This window comes from Cygnus atratus, chromosome 22, assembly GCF_013377495.2.
Source record: "Cygnus atratus isolate AKBS03 ecotype Queensland, Australia chromosome 22, CAtr_DNAZoo_HiC_assembly, whole genome shotgun sequence".
NCBI lineage: Eukaryota > Metazoa > Chordata > Aves > Anseriformes > Anatidae > Cygnus > Cygnus atratus.
The window spans coordinates 4381277-4397489 of NC_066383.1; the positions used below are offsets into that span (position 1 = coordinate 4381277).

The window sequence follows — 16213 nt, forward strand, 5'->3', positions numbered from 1 at the left end:
GTTTTGCTTTTTTCCCCCTCACTCTGGCCTCACAAACTGACCTCAGGGCTGAATATTGTCATGTTCTCAGGCGACAAGTGTAGGATGCAAGGAAAAGGTTGTGCTGGGGAGCTTTGGGTTGGATATTAGGACAAATTTCTTCACAGAGAGGGTGGACAAGGGGCTGCCCAGGGCAGTGGTGGAGGCCCCATCCCTGGAGCTAGTTAGGAGATGTGTGGACATGGCACTAAGGGACACGGTTTAGTGGTGGGACTTGGTAGGTCAGGTTGATGGTTGGACTTGATAATCTTGAAGGTCTTTTCCAACCTAGATGGTTCTGTAGACCCAAAGCAGCATCACACTGTGCTGCAGGTGAGGGCTGGGGCTCAGTCATGGCTCTCCAGCAGCATCTCAGGGCCCAGCTGCCCCAAAGGTGCCCTTCTGCAGTCCCCTCTTTGCAGCACGGGTGGTGTAGCCATACCTCGATTTTGGGAATCCCAGCATTGACCCAGTACAGCAACCGACTGAGAGGTTCAAAGGCCAAGGCTTCTACTGTTTCCAGCCCGGTGCTTACGATTATTTCCTGCCCAGAGCTGCCATTGAGACAAAGACGCTGGGAAAATAGAAAAAAAAAAAATGAACACAGGTAAGAAAGCAGGAACATTCCCAGCCTCGAGATTAGCAGAGGCAGGCGTGCCAGACAAGCCACACAGAGCTGACTGATGAGAAACGCCTGAAATCTGCCTCTCAGCTCAGTCCTGCCCCGGTGGCAGAAGCCCCCTGCTCACCTGGATGATGTCGAGGGTGACGTCGGCCCAGTACAAGCAGTTGTGTTCGTAGTCAAAATCGAGGGCGACCGCCCCGCGCAGCCCGGCCAGCGGCAGCTCCTCGCTGACGCCCGAGGAGAGGTCGTAGCGGTGGATGGAGTAGCGGGTGGCGTACAGGATGAACTCGTTCTCCTCTGCATGGACAGGGCGCTCATCACCTGGGCACCTCAGGCCCTTTGGGGATGCTCAAGGGGTGCAAGGGCATTTTGTCTCCCCCCCCCCCCGCTCGCATGCTAAGGCACCATGGCATAATGAAGGCAAAGGCCCTGGTCTCGGTGGGATTAGGCTAATTAGGATACACTAATAGCCTTACTCGCTCCCCTTATTCACTTGTGCCCCAGGAAAACCCTCCAGCCATTGTTTATCCAGAGGGCCGAAGGAGGAGGCAAGGATGGCAAAAAGCGCCGTGACCGCTTCCTTCCTCCGCTAGCGTGCTGCCAATTAGGAACAAAATGCTACTCTCTGCTCCTCCAAATTCTCATAAAAAAGTGAGAGCGCTGTCCCGGGGGACACCTTCCCCGCAGAAGCTGTCCCAGCGTGGGTTGTGTTCCTGATGTGCGCAGGATGGTGCGCAACAGGAACCTGGCCCGGGAAAAAGTCTCCCTGGCGTTAGCACGCTACAAGCAAAGCCCAATAATGCTATTAACGAGGGAGGCTGATGGCAGGGAGTAGCTCTGGCTCTGCACCCCTAATGAGATTATATGGAGATAGGAAACGGATACCGTATACCTGAGGGTTACCATGGCGCGAGCCAACACGGATCCGAAGACGATCAACAAACGCTCTGAGAACAAGGCATTGCAAAGCCCGGCCAGGAAAGGACCGTGGATTTATTTTCCGATTGCCAGGGCCCGTCACAGCATGCCCAGAGCAGCTCTCCAAATAGCTGCAGAGGGCTAGGAGGGGTGGAAATCACATCGGTGCTGGGCGAGGAGGAAAGCTACACGCGGTGAGGGCCCCGGGTGCGCCCTGCCTGCAGCACGGTGCCAGCCTCGCGCAAACCCATCCCAGCTCGCTCTCGAGCTGCCGCGTGATGGCAGATTAAATTAAAGCTGCGAGGAGCAGAATGCAAATAGCTGGCAGCACGCAGGCACGACAGCGTGTCAGCGCATCGTATGTGTGAGAGGAGAGAGTGTAGGGATGGAGGTGATGTCTTACTGGGTATGTGAGGCTGAAAGGGCAGCCTCTGCCCCGGTCCCCAGTAGCCATCACTAATTTACACCTCAGGCACCAGCCAAAGGTGTCTGAATGAGGCCGTCCTGCTCGTACTCACCAGCCAGCGGGCACGGTACAAGCTCCCCTTCGAGCCGGGACTCGATGTCTCCACCTATACACGTGTCCCCGGAGATCTTGCGGTAGCTGCAACACACAGAGCCAGGCAGCTTATCTCAAGAAAATTGGTAACGCCACCACGTGCAGCCAGAATAAACCCGTGGTCCTAAACGCCAAATCAGATGTTGTGATGTATGGCTGAGCATGCGATCCATTTAGTGCTGCTTACGGGGTGTTTGTGTGTGTGCTTTAACAGTTTTAGCACCAGCAGCATAAATGCCAGCGTGGAGAGGATGGGGTTTCCCTCCTGAGCACAACACGTACCCTCGAGTCCTCTTGTAAGTTGAGCCAACGGGGCAAGGTACCGGTGGGTCGTACGGCTTCCCAGCAAATTCAGGGTCGGGGACACAGACTTCCAATGATAAATCCTCACTCAGCTTAAAGCCAAAATCACTGCAAGGAGACAAATGAGGTGAGGAGGGAAGGGAGGGAAGGAAACCAGTGTCGCTGCGCTGTGCTATTACTTCCCTCTATTTTCGCAAAGAAGTTTTAAGCTCTCACTCGTATTATCAATATTTAGCTGCATACTAATATAGTACAGCCAAGACAGCTTTTTTCAGTGGGACGTTTCACGAACACCTCACAAATAAGCCTCCCCAGGGCTGAGCAGCCTGGGCTGGGACAGGCAGTGAGGCAGAGCGGAGCCAGAGCACTCCGGGCTCCAAGCCCCCTCTCTGTGCGCGCTGCCTGATGTCTGCATCTCGGCTTTCCCCATCTGTAAAATGGGAGCTGTGGTGTGTTTGGAAAATGCCGTGGAGGAGGTTATATTGCTCTGATTTTGCCGTGGTTCCGAGGGAGGGAGCAGATCCCACCAGCCCTACTTTTTTTGCCCGTGACAAGCCAGCTTCACCTCCGGTCCCATTTCAGCACTGGGCAAGCAGGGCTGCTCAGCGCAAGCTACCAGGCATTTGAGCAGCTTCGAGCTCTGCTAAAAGCCCAGCCTGCAAAAAGCTGTTCACTTCCTAACCCCAAACCTTTGCATCCAATTGCCAGAGCCCGTTTCCTAATCCCAACAGCTGTGCGGTTGCAGTGCCATGCACACTGCAAATAAAATGATACAGCAGGGCCAGCTGCTCCTGCTCGGGGTCACCGGGCTGTTTAGCAGAGCATCTCTGTACGTGATGGCAAATTGTCTGCCATCGTTTGAAAGAAGGTGATGGATTAACAATACTTTCCTCTTCTAAAGAACCTTTCAGAGTCTCCCCAAAGGCTCGAGGGACATTAATTAAGTCTCATGCCCCATTATTAATGAAAGGATGTTTTCAGTCTATTTAGTTTCCTCTTTGCTATAAAATCAAGCAGCGATACAAAGAGCTAAGTAAATTGGATGTTTGTCCACTTTGAGCGATTGGTCACAGATATTTATCTCAGACTTACAACCCAGACTAAAAGAAATTAATAGGTATTTACCATTCAAAGTCTTCCCTTGTACAAGAGCAGTTGGAGACCATGACAGGCCTGTCAAAATCCTCCCCATTGAAGCACGTCGCATGAGGAGTCCTCCTTTTGAAAACAGTTTTATGCCCCAGTAAGCATTCATTGCCTCGCTCGTCGGAGGGCGACCACAGCTTGTAGTCGTTCTCTGTGCAAGGGACCCCTGTGAGAAGGGACAAGGTTGGCTTAAAAAATTGTGCAGACAACCCAGAACGAAGGATTGGGAGCAGGAGAGTGCCAGGTCCCCGGGAGGATGCGCCAACCCCAGCCTCTCGCCCGGCCCCCAGCTCTGTGGCGGTGGCGGTGAGGTTGTGATGCCTCATGGAGCCGTTCTGGTTGCCAGACAAATCTGCTTCTAACAAAACGTCAAGGGAATCCCCTGCAAATTTTAGTCGAGCAAATTCCTCTGCCAAGCTTAAACTGCTCTTTGATTAAAAACGCTGCCTCGCAATCAAAGCTGAAACGGGTTATAAAACATTCATAGGCACAAGCCTTCAGAAGGTTTGTTCTTCTCTGTTCCTGCTGAACAAATCCCTCGGAGACGAGGGAGGGGGTTTGGGTGCGAGCGTCTCCAGCAGCCGTGTCCACATGGACAGGGGCATTTTTGGGGTGGATGCACCGCGTGGGGACCAGCCGGGGTTTGGCAAGAGCTTTATTAAATTGAGCAACCTGGGACAGGATGGCTCTTGTGCGCCTGACATGGCCCCGGTGGTGTCCCCTTACCCAGCACGTCAGTGGTGTTGATCTGCAGGATCAGCCAGCTGTGGCCGTTCTCTTTGTATGAGCCGAAGATGGTGAATATGGTGCTCTTCTCCCCGGGCTCCGTCAGCAGCCCGTACACAAACACCGGCTTCTCCGAGAAGGTGAACGTTTTCCAGGTTTCCCCTTCGTTGGTGCTGTACCTGCAGAAAAAAAGGACCGGGATGTCCGCAGTGGGCAAGCCCTGCCCGCCCCAGGGCAACCTCTGGCCCCATCCGCAGAGGCCAGCCTCTGCTGTGCCTCCCTTACTTGAGCTGGTCGGTCTCCGTGCCTTGCGCGATGGCCACGAGAATGCCCCCATGGTCGCCCCAGGTGTAATAATGGGGCCCCGACAGCGCCTGGAAGAGAAACGGGGGTGAAGGAAGAACATCGGGGTATGGGGATAAAGGGTGTCAGGGCATTTTGCACATCCCAGTGCCGAGACCCTGAGTTCATGCACTTTAGGACGCCCCTGGCTTAACGCTGAGATCGCCCGCAGCAGATCCACATTGGATCAAGAGGAAGGTTTTGCTGGGCAGCACACGTTGTGCTGTCTGACCCACACAAACCCCTCAGGTCACCAAGTGTCTTTGAGGCACCAGAAATTCAGCTGATTATGGGCCGACCCCTGCTGTCAGGGGCAGCCAGCCTCATTTCCCTAAATACACAGCTGTGTGCTGTGCCATGGGCTCTCCTGCTCCCCACCTCTGTGCCATGCCCGATAGCCCAGCAGGGCCTCGCTGCACTCCTACAGCAGCCAAGAAGTGCTCCTACAGCAGCCAAGAAGTGCTGCTCCTTGGGCTGTGAGCTTTCCTGAGAGCTGAAGGAGAAATAGGGCTGTGGCGAGCAAAAACAAGCCCCGGAGATGGTCTGCGCATCCGCCCCCAGGAAGAAACTTGTTGTGCTTCCTGCTCCCTCTCTGCTCTGCACAGTGAGCCCCAGCACAAAACCACTCTGCCTTCCTCCCCAGGGAGCTCGGCTTCGAAACAGAAAGCACAGACGTGCCTGACTCTGCTCGCAGTATGCACCAACATGCTCGGGGATGGTCTCGTGAAGGGCACGGAGCACATTGGCTCCTTTTTACTGCTTTTTCAGACCAAACCAGCGATCTGCAGAGCGAAAAGCCTTCCAGCAGCTTCCAAAACCAGGAAGCAAAGGCTGTGTTGCTGCTTCCAGCTGGCAAACAACGGCACGGGGTCATTCCGCACCTCTGCATGGGACACAAAGGGGCTGGGTAGGGCAGCGGCTCAGCGCTGTGCGCCACGGCTCTGCTTGTCCTCAGCGTGCTTTCATTGCCCTGCGAGCCAGGGGGGAGCACGGCACTCAAAAGTCTCAGCTTTCTGCATACTCTCCCTGTCCAGAACTGCAACAGTCTTGCCAGGGGAAACTTTGGGTCCCCGCATGGGTCCCCAGCCAGATTTCGGAGCTGCCAGCCCCAGGGGTGCTGTGGCAGCAGCCAGAGCCGCGGTGTGCCCAGACACTAACCCAGACCGCGCAGCACTTACGGGGAGGAAAAGGAGGCCGTTTAATTCACAGGACTAAATAGCTTGCAGATGTTGAAATACCATATTACACTCGCAGCAGAGCGCGCAGGCAGACCACAAATACTGCCGCAGACCAGAACACCCACTTAGTAAACAGCATCGAGCTCCCTGTAAACTGAGGGCAACGTCCCGTGTTTCTGGAAGATGCTGGAGCCTCTCCAGCCCCTTTACAAAAGCCCTGGCTGTCAGACTCGTCTAAAAGGGGCCAGATGACCCGGACCAAGGACACGTCCTGCAAGCCGAATAAACACAAAGAGAGGGGAGAGCTCTGCTGCACGTGAAGCGCTGCCTTCGCCACAAGGCTCCCCTCCACCGTGCCCGTTCCTACATCTACAACCTACAAAATGTACATCCTACAAAAAAAAAAAAGCCTTTTTGCTTTGATCTCGAGTAGCATTCAGCATCTTCCAGCTACAGCTCTTTGATGCACGCATGGAAGTCATCTTTAGTGCCTGGGGGCTGCACAGCTCTTATCAATGTCCTGCCTGCTGCACTGCCGCTGTGGCTGAGCTGGCGAGCGAGTGCCCTTACCTCCCTCCACCTCGCCCCGGCACTGCTGGAGATGTAGACGTTGGTTTTCCTTGCCATGTTCCTGCCGACGGAGCCTAGGAGAATGAGAAAAATCATTCCTCTCCAGGTACACAAAGCCACTGCTTAAAATGAAGCCAGCCACCTCAAAACTATTCTTGTCTGTAAGCCAAGTGGCAGTGATGGAGGAGCTGTTTTTTCCCAATAGAAGCCAATGCTTTAAAACCAAATATTTTTAGGACTATTACAAGTTTTAAAAGCAGCTGGGGAAAAGCATATGGCTATAAACACGATCAAACAAAATGTGCTTGTAGTTCTGCTAATGTTCTGTAACTTGTTTTCTACGGGAAAAAAGTGAAACAAACAGCGATTTCTGCATGTTCAGGCCCCCCTTCACTTGGACTGCGTCAGGAAGGAGGAACAGAGCGAAGTGGGCAAGGTTTCTAATGTCGCCGTGCTGCAGCGACATGGACGTGCTGTAATTACTGGGAGAACAGGGCAGCAAAAAATGTAATTGCTATTGTGTAAAATCCCTCCTGCTGGTGCATCTGGGAGCGAGACGCCACCGAGTTCTCAGTGTCCTGACAGCAAGGAGCCCCCGAGCCCTCCCCGTGCAGCCCCGGGGAGGAGAAGCTGTACCAGTGGCGATGATCAGTCCCGGCGCCGACTCTTTGGAGAGGATGGGCATCCTGCGCAGCTGGAAATTCAGCAGCTGGCTCAGGCGCTGGGCCAGGTGGAGGGAGCAGCCCTGGGAGAGCTGGAAAAGCAAAGCGCATCGATGGGCATCCATCCCTCAACCCACTGAGTCCTGCGACCCCCCTCCGCCTGGCACTACCTCGCAGTTCGTCTTCTCCCCGTAGCGCGTCTGCGCCGGGGGCTGCAGCGGCTCCCAGGTGCCCCCCTTGTCGAAGGTGATGACGGAGCGCATGTTCTCCTCGCTGAAGGAGCCGTTGATCAGCGTGGCGATGTAGACGCCCCGCACGCCCTCGACGCGGTGGAAGTCCGCAAAGGGCTCGTTGGCAAAATACCTGCGAGGAGAGGCAATGGGGAGCTCGGGGACATCGCCTCGCGAGCTTTTTGGGGCCAAAAGCAGCCGACAACTACTGGGATTTCGGATGGAGACCATGCTACCTGACCAAAGTGTCGCTGCCAGCTCCTCCCGGGCTGTAGTACAGCACGTTTTCTAAGGACAGGGAGAACTTCAGGCCCTCTGCCTCCGAGATGTAGAGGTTGGTGCGGTTGTTGTCGTGGCTGACGCACACGAACACCTGGTCCTCCGATGCGTCGGCGATGTAATATTCCTGCGGGATGCGAACGGGAGGCTTACGAGCAGGGCTTACGCGTAGGGCGATTTAGCGTTTCCACTCAGCTAACAGTCACTCTTCCCTCTGCCCTGCAGCTGGGAGGTCATCTCGGACAGCTCCGCTTACCTTAATTGGGTGCTTGGTAACGAACTGGGCCACCCGCATCGGCTTGCGGTTGAAGGAAACCCAGAGCTGGACCGACGGCGGCTGTGAGCTGCCCAGCAAACGCTGCGGTGGAGCAGAAGGAAACATTAGGAGCAGATTTCATCCCTGAAATCACCCTGAAATCGGCTGAATGGGGCAAATCCACAGGTGGTGTGGCTGGGAAGCGAGCTGGCACCCGCTGCCCGCCTCCCTGAACCCAAACCCACACCGCAGGGATGGTGACAGCATCCCTACAGCAGTGATGAACACGAGCATCCCTCCTGCTGCCCCTTCTGCCAGGTCAGGTGGAGTGAAGGGGGCTGGATTTAAGCAGAACAGCCTGTCCTCGCCTTCCTATTTTTAATGATTTGCACCAAGTAAAAGGTGCCAGCGCTGAGCCAAAAAAGCAAAAGCCGGGGGCAACACATTTCACGTGGGATGCCAACGGTAAGAACCCAAACCCAGATTTAGGCTCCAAAAATAAGCGGCCTGATTTTTCCCAGGCTGTGCATCGCTAAGCAACCGCGGCTCCCACGGCGAGGAGCACGAGTCAGGAGGTCCCCTCGCCTCCGCGCCCGAGACGCGGCCGCTCTCCTCCCCTGCGCCGCGGCAAGGTTTGGTGCAGGGACCAGATCCCGATCATGGGACCCCCATCGCCAAACCGGGGGGTTCCAGCCAGGCTGATTCCACCAGAGTGGGTCCTACTGGTCCTCGTGTACAGGCAATTTTAATGCGATTTGGTGCAATACCAGCCAACACAGGAGCAGGAGAAAGCATGGCGGTGACCCCTGTGCCCTGGGAGCTCTCCAGGAGCAGAAACAACCCTGAAGAAACCCCAAATTGAGGTCATGCTGTAAAAAATCAAGGCTCAACCCAGCTCCAGCTGTCAGGGAGCTGCCCACAAACCCGAGGGCCGTGTAGGATGGGCTGGCTCCTCCACATCCCCACGCTTCCCCTGACACCAGCAGCGCGCCCAGATAAAATCTGCAGGCTGCAAGGCAGGCACAGCGCTAAGGCGCCGGGCCCTAGGAGGTGCCAGAGAGATTTCTGAGAAACTGAAAGCCCTCCTCTGAGCCGTCGCCTGCGAGGTGATGTGTTTGCTGCTCGCTGCTGAGGAACCACGGTGTGGCTGTGCAAGGAGCCACCCCCAAAGGGCAAACAATGCGCTTGCTGGAACAGCCTCAGTGGCAGCGGCAGGGGGGGAAGCAGTGCTTGCATCTTGTAAAAAGGACGGTGCTCCTTAAATTCTAGAAAGAACAAGTGTTGAATCTCCTTTGTAAAGGATTTGCCAACAATGAAAGCACTGATAAGGTGCTTGATGCTTTCAGTCTTTCCTTTGGGTTTGTTTGAAACTGGCTGACAGCTTCAAAATCAGAGGGGGACTGAGCTGCCGGGGGACCAAAGGACCACCGCCATCCACCGCCACCCCCTTCCCTTAGGAAAGCAAAGTGACAGCCCGGCTCTCTTGCCGTGCTGCAGCACGTTAGGCTGCTTGGACCTAGCTCACGCTTGTGCATAATCCTCGCTGACACGTGGCCTCCAGCCACCGAGCCACGTCCCCCCTCCTCCTGCCTCTGCAGGCATCCCGTGCGTACTCTCGGGGCCCGGCACTTGGCAGCCTGACCTACTTCTGCCCAGCTTGATGAAAAAGAGGGTAGGAGACAGCAAAGAGGCTCGGCACTACCTTATCCACAGCAGCATGAGGGCATGCAGTGAAGGCAGTGGCCGACAGCCCATGGGGAGCCTCGGTGGCAAGCTGGTCCGGAGGCTACTGATGGTCCAGAGGCTACAGATGCAGCAGCAAGGAGCAGCATCCCTAGCAAATGCTCTCACCATGCTTTAGACATAACTACGTGCTAGTTGTTTTGTTCAGGTTCCCAGCCCCTGCCTGCTGTGGCCACAGCGGTACGTTACGAGCGCGGTGCTCGCACGGTACGTACCACAGACTTGGTGGCAAACAGGTATTTGTCCCTGAGCTGGAAGTCTTCGGCGTCTTCCAGGATCACCTCTTCGTTTTCTCGGGTTTGGAAGAAATCCGTGCTGCGAATGACAGTCGAAGCCCCGGAAGGCTCGTGCCGCTCGATGTACACCGTGTTTGGCTTATCGTAGGGCTCGACGCCCCTGGAATTAAAAACGAAGAGTGAGGTTTTATCATTCCTGAGCTCACAGAGCAATGCAAAGGCGCTGAGGAGCCACAGCCCTTTACAGAGATGTGTTCAGCATGCAAAGTGAGGCAGGAGCTGGAGCACCCCTGGCTACACCCAAGGTGCAGAGCCCAGGGAGCTCTAGAGAGGAGGAGGCTCTGCAGTGCCCACGGGAGCTCTGTGAAAGGAAGAGGGACTGGGCACGGCTCGGGGAATGCAACGGCAATGTTTGCCCAGGTGTGTTTGCCTCCTGAAGTTACCGCGGCGCTCTGTGTTTCCTATTTTCCTTGTTAGCTCTAGGCCAGGAATGATGGGTTCAGAGACCTCGCAAGCCCTGTTTGTCAAGTGCTGTCCTTTCTGATGTGACCCCGAGGAGAGGAGATGGAAATCTAGATTAAAAGGCAAGTTTGCATGCTGCGAGGTGTGTGGTGAAACTACGGAGATGGGGATAAGGACCGGGAGGGTTCAGTGCTGTCCTGGAATGCCAGTGAAGCTGCCCTGCTGGAGGAAGCTCCGGTGGCCAGGGAAGAAGAAAGCTGGTGCCCAGCAGCTCTGCCACCAGCTCGGCCCCTGGGCTGCCACTGGGTGCCTGGATGGGACTGGGAGCACCTTGGCACCCCTAAAAAAGGGGGGAGAGGGCGAGAGCCAGGTGGAACACAAAGCCGCGACACGTACCAAGAAAACGACTTGACGTGTTCCTGAATCATGATCCAGGTCTGGCCAAAATCATCCGATTTCCAGAGCTGCAATGACAAAGGTGAGAGATGCCGGGGGGACCCGGACCCTGCAGCGTTTCCAGAGAGCGCAACCCACGAGAGGGAATCCCTCCCACCAGGAGGATTTCCCACTGCCTGCCGAGCTGCTTGATTTTACAGTAACTCAGAATTAAAAATAACTTTTTCTGATGTGCCCGTGGAGCGCAAGGGTAAATATCCGGGCAGAGCCGCCTCCCTCTCGGGGCCGGTTGCAGCACCGAGCACAGCAGCGCGCTGTCACTGCCCATCTGCGGCTGCAAGGAAGGCAAAGTTCACGAGCAGAGATAGCATCTCGCATTGCGCCAGCAAGAGCAGCAGCAGCGATAAACACGCCCGCCTGCAGGCACATCAGCCCCTCTGCAGCTCCCAGCCTCCACAGGACCCGTGTCCCTGAAAGCTGCCTGATTTTTTTTTTATTATTTTCTAAGCACTGTGGTGGCTCCCAAGCTGTGATTTTTGCATCTTTTTTACTTGCACCCACGGTTGGCCAGCCCCAGCAGCCTGCCCGGGACAGGTTCTGCTTGCAGCCAGCTCCGTCCCATCGGGAAGGCATCAGGGTGCTCACAGGACCGTGCACGCATCCTGCTCATCAGTCCCTGTTCATGCTTTAGGGGATGCTTGCTTAGCCTCAAAATTTCGCACATGCCATGCGTGTGTGTATCTGGAGGTGATGTAATTATTTACAAACTGTACCCTGTGCCTCCAGGGAAAAAAAAAAAAAAAAAAAAAAGAAAAGGGGGTTGTTTTCGAGAAGCAATTTGTTATGCAAGACCCAAAGCCAAACCACATGCCCACATTTAATGCTGCAGAGGCCGTTCCTGGCTGAGCTGCCCGGGCTCTGATGTGAGATAGGACTGCAGCAGTAAGGGGGATGGGGGCCAAGGGGTCAGGGTGAAGCCAGGGTAGAAGCTCTCACCTGCTTGTTGGGATGGGACCTGTCGAAGCCCAAGACGAGGTTAGGGTTCCTGCTGTGCAGGAGGAGGTCTGCTGCCCTGAAGGGGATCGAGAAGCCCTGGATGCTCTTGCAGAAGTCGGTGGTGAGCCAGAGGTACGGGACGAAAGCATCCACAAAGATATACTGGGGACAGAGGGAGCAGGAAGGAAGGAGACAAGCAGGAGGTCAGTCTCCAGGAGATCAGAGCAGGGCATGAGCTACCAGTGAGAGGGAGACAGGTCCTGGGGGAGCATTTGGGTGGGTGAACTCTGGAGGGGAGGACCTTGGCCCAGTTACCCTCTCCTTTGCAGAGGGGAATATCCGTGGGGATGGCGAGTGGCAGCTCAGCTGCTGCAGGGCAAGGACGTCCCACCCCACTTTATGAGAGCTTCAGCTGGGAGAAAGATGCCCTTGTCCCTTCCACCCCAAAGGGCTCGTCCCTCCTCACCCGCTGGTTGTCGGCCGGGCTGTGGTAGAACTGGGCGATGGCCACGGCGCTGCCGTTCCCGTCCCCGAAGCTGAACCGCTCTGAAATCTTTTTAAAGCTCTTCCCGTAGTCGTAGGAGACGTAGACCTGGAGGAACACACCAGGTTACGGCGGGCCCAGGCCACACGGTGCCAAGGCAGAGGTGAAGCAAGAAGAAACCCGCAGCCACCCTGTGCTGGAGCCGGGCAGCATCACCGTGGGGCACGGCACTCTGCGTGCTGCTGGGGGGTCTGCTTTGCCAGAATTGAGCCCAAAATAGTGTGGGGTCATTATCACACTATGCTTATCTCCCAGGGCAAACCTGGGGGCCTCTCCTGCATCTCTGCCTGGAGCAGGAGGCTGTGAACATTTGCCCGGCACCGAGGCGCCATGGGAAGGGCCGACTGCGGAACTTACGTCGCTGTTTTTGGGACCCAGCAAAGACAGGCTGTCTCTAGCCAAGGCCACGATCACGTTGCTCTTCTCTCCTGCCCAGTGAACGACCATCTGGTTGTGGGAGTCGTTGAGGCTGACCTGCAGCGTGGAGGAGAAGGGCACCGCCGTCAGCCTGGGCTGCGGGGGCGGCTGCCGGCACTGGCTCGTCCCGGGAAACGCACGGGGTTTGGGGAAACTCCTTCAAACCGGGGCTTGGGGAAACTTGTTCAAACCATGAGCTGAAAACCCCGAAGGCAACAAGCCTGGGGGCTTCATGCCCAGCTCCTCAGACCTCGGTGGGGCTGGAGAATGAGCTCATGGGCATGCCCCAGCCCCGGTAAGGTGCTCAGCACTCGCTGCAAGCTACCACAGGGTTAAAGCACCGAGAAGACTTCCCCGGGGAGGAGGCGGTAAAGGAGCATCTGTTATGAACATGCTGGTGAAACCTACGTGTCTGAAGGGGTTCGTTTTCCTTGTATTTTTCCTTGTTGAAAGAGGATTTGGGGGACGACAAGAACAAAAATGAAAGCCGAGGAATGGTACAAGCCCTGCCCAGCCAGGCCAAGGGCCAGAAGGAACTGGAGCCACCTTCCCGTGGTGATCTCTGCACCAAGCAGGACATGCCGTTTCCCTAAACAAATGCAACCAGACGCAGCCCCTTTACACCCCGTGCCCAGGTTGTGCCGGGGCAGGAAAGGGTCCCTCCGGCGATGCCATGCAGCACCGCTGCAGCAGGCGCTGAAGGTGCAGGAGCTGCTCTGCACAACCCCGGTCTCTGCAGGCAAGCTGCAAAAATACAGGGCTAAGCCCTTCTTAGGGCTGATGCCCTGCATCTCCCAACCCTCCCCCCCCAGCAACCAGAAAATAAATGCTTGGGAAAAACGAGGGTTTTATTCTGCAAGGGGGGGAGGCGAGTGGAACAGAAGTCTCCAAATCCCTTTTATATAATGGGTTCGTGCAAGGGGGGAAAATAGTAATAAAGAAACAAATTAAAATCATGCAGGGGGGCACTGAGCAGCTCCCCAGGGCCGGTGCCCAGCTCAGCACAGCCCCAGTCTCCCCTTTTTCCCCGTTAAAAGCAGAACGTCACATTTATTTTTTTTTAGCTACATCCCGGTTACACTAATTATTTTGTTCAGGTTCCCAGTCGTGCCCGGGATGAGGTCGCTGGCTGCAGGTTTATTGTTGTCAGGAGCTTGGGGCTGAGGGGTACGGGGGGGCTGGGGGTGCAGGGTCCCTCCAGGGGTACAGCTGTCTGCTTCCTGAAGGCAAGGCATTGCCAAAAGGTGCCTGGCCTCCCCCAAGCACATTTTCTCCAGGAAGGGTTTGTCACCGCCTCCACGGCGTGTTCGGTAGCACTTTGCATATTTTTCTGCCAGAAATCTGACACCAGGACAGTTATGAAAAAAAGAAAAATCCTGATCAGGATGCTCCCACCTGTGCCTTGCTTTAAACTCACAAGTAACACCTAAAGGTTCTTCCCCATGAGCTAAAAGACTGAGCCAAAAAGGGGACCTGTCACTGGGGAAGGGAAACCAGCGACATGTGGTCAAGCCCCAGGGCTGGGACAGGGCTCTGGGCTGCCCGAGGAAGAGCAGCTGAACCTCGTTACTGCTCAGGACCTGGGGCAGCCTAATTAGGGCTGAGCCCTTATATAAAGGCTGAGCTGAGGCTGAGTAAGATTTGGCTGCCTGGGAGGAAGGAGGAAGCGATGCTGAGGTTTGGGCAGCTGCATGCTGCTGACGTGGGCTTTACTACAGGGCATGAAGACACCAGGAGGCTGCCCTGTGCTGTAAGTCCCCCGGGAATTGAAATTCTGGTGATCCTAAATGCTGTGGGGATGTGACACTCAGGACAGTGACAACCAGGCCCCCTGTCCTTGTTCTCCGGGTAGCAGCAGCGCCTCGTACCCCAAGCTAACGGCTCCTGGTGCCCAATTGACCAGAATGTGTCCTGTGAAACAGCATAAAATCTCTTATCCCTGCCCTGAGCAACCTGTCCCTGCTTGCAGGGATGACGCTCACTCAGCAGACCCCAGTGTCATGGTCCCTGGCTCCTCTGCTGGAGGAACCTTCCCCAGGAGCTGCTCAAACCTAAAAGGAGGCAATGGCCAGTACCTAATGGAAGCAGCATTTAGCATAAATTCCTCTTAATGGGGATGTGTTTTGGTCTCTGCCAAGTGATTAAGTGTATGTGAAATATGCATGAAATTCTAATTTGTCCTCCTAATACGTGAGGTGCCAGATGAAGTCCGGGAGGGGAGAACTGGAGACAAGGCACAGCGGAGGCTGCTTGGATCTGGAGTTAACACAGTTAATGCTGCTAGTGTTGCTCACGTTTGGTTTTCTTCCTGTTAACAGCATTCCCTGACACGTGAAGCTTGGTGTGGGGTGAGAGGGCATCCCTTGGAGCTAATGTCTGGCCGAGCAGGTAGGAGCTTCCTTGAGGTGTGAAGTGCAGAGCCCGACCCTGAGCTCGGATGTTGTCTGTGCCGGGGAGGTGGCACTGTCATGGGGTGTGTGACCACGGCACGGGCACCTCGTGTTAGCTGCTAGGCAGGAGCTTCTCAGGCCTGGCTGGCGTCGGAGGACACCAAATCCCTGCTTCTGAGCCCCTGTGAGGCCGGGCTGCGTGGGAGGCTTGGCTTTCCCAGAGAGAAATCGCCCCGCTCGGCTGCGATGAGCTGCGGGCAGAAATACTGCGTGCTCGCTGGCTCCTAGCAGCACCTAACAGCTGAGTGCAGTGACAGGCATTTGGGTGTTCTGGGTAGCAAGCGGGCTTAGGAGCTGAGTGTGTGCCGATGGGTTTATTCTGCCCTGAGTAAGCGCTTTAGCTGCAGGGTTTGGGCTTGACCTCGGCACGTGCTTTTAATGAAGAAGTGACGTGGTGCGAGCCCCCTCAGTGCTGGAAAAATGGGGCTGCACAAGGAGAGAAAAAAAAAAAAGACTCCCAGGGTTGTTTTTTTTCCCCGTCCTTGTTATGTAACGAAAATGAGATGCTTAAAAACAAATGCAGTTCCTAGAAAATTTCTGAATAATTAATAGGCTATTACTAGGGCTTGATAAGTGAGCCTGCTGGAGAGCCACGGGCCTCTGTGGTTTTGAGCTGCTGCCGAAACTCTCAAGGCTTGAGGCTGGGATCTTGGCAGGAGGGGGGACACGAGCTTTGCACGTCCCTGCTGCTCCAGACATTGTGTGGGTGCTTCACTGGTTTGGCTGAAGCCTTCGTGCAGCCCCCAGCACGCTGTGGCCATGGTCCACAAGCCACTGCTCGCTTAGGGTGCTCAGCGAGCAATGCCAGAGGCTCAAAGGAGATGGTTGCAGAAAAGGAACTGGCTAAATGTTTTGCTTCTGTTAGAACAGGGACATGGAAAGCGGTTGGCAAAAGGGGTCAGAAGCGAAGCTGCTGCTCAGGTAGCTCAGGGCATTTAAAGTGTGGGATCTGCGCCTCCTGTCCCATGGCTAGCTGGATGCTGCAGAGGGCTAGTGCTTGTCTGTCTCTCCCCGTGCTCCCAGCAAGGTTTGTGCCACGGTCTGCTGTCACGGAGAGCCACGAGGCAGCACCCACACCGCGTGCCTGCTGCATCCGCGGCACGCTGCGCTCCTCGTGCGCTCCCCCTGAAGCTCCGTTACTGATCCTTCTGCTCAGC

General features: G+C 55.7%; 1 protein-coding gene across 1 annotated transcript in view; it reads right to left on the minus strand.

Annotated features, from left to right (window-relative positions):
* The window catches only part of SORL1 (sortilin related receptor 1), a 42679-nt gene that overhangs the window by 18161 nt on the left and 8305 nt on the right, over positions 1-16213 (minus strand). The window contains exons 3-19 of the mRNA XM_035555703.2: positions 12547-12663; positions 12112-12237; positions 11646-11807; positions 10650-10717; positions 9771-9951; positions 7813-7914; positions 7514-7683; positions 7218-7410; positions 7022-7139; positions 6386-6459; positions 4581-4669; positions 4296-4474; positions 3549-3735; positions 2403-2531; positions 2080-2165; positions 768-940; positions 461-592 (exon numbers count right to left, since the gene is read on the minus strand). Coding sequence (XP_035411596.2) covers positions 461-592; positions 768-940; positions 2080-2165; positions 2403-2531; positions 3549-3735; positions 4296-4474; positions 4581-4669; positions 6386-6459; positions 7022-7139; positions 7218-7410; positions 7514-7683; positions 7813-7914; positions 9771-9951; positions 10650-10717; positions 11646-11807; positions 12112-12237; positions 12547-12663 — 2286 coding nt within the window. The remainder of the gene's footprint in view (positions 1-460; positions 593-767; positions 941-2079; positions 2166-2402; positions 2532-3548; positions 3736-4295; positions 4475-4580; positions 4670-6385; positions 6460-7021; positions 7140-7217; positions 7411-7513; positions 7684-7812; positions 7915-9770; positions 9952-10649; positions 10718-11645; positions 11808-12111; positions 12238-12546; positions 12664-16213) is intronic.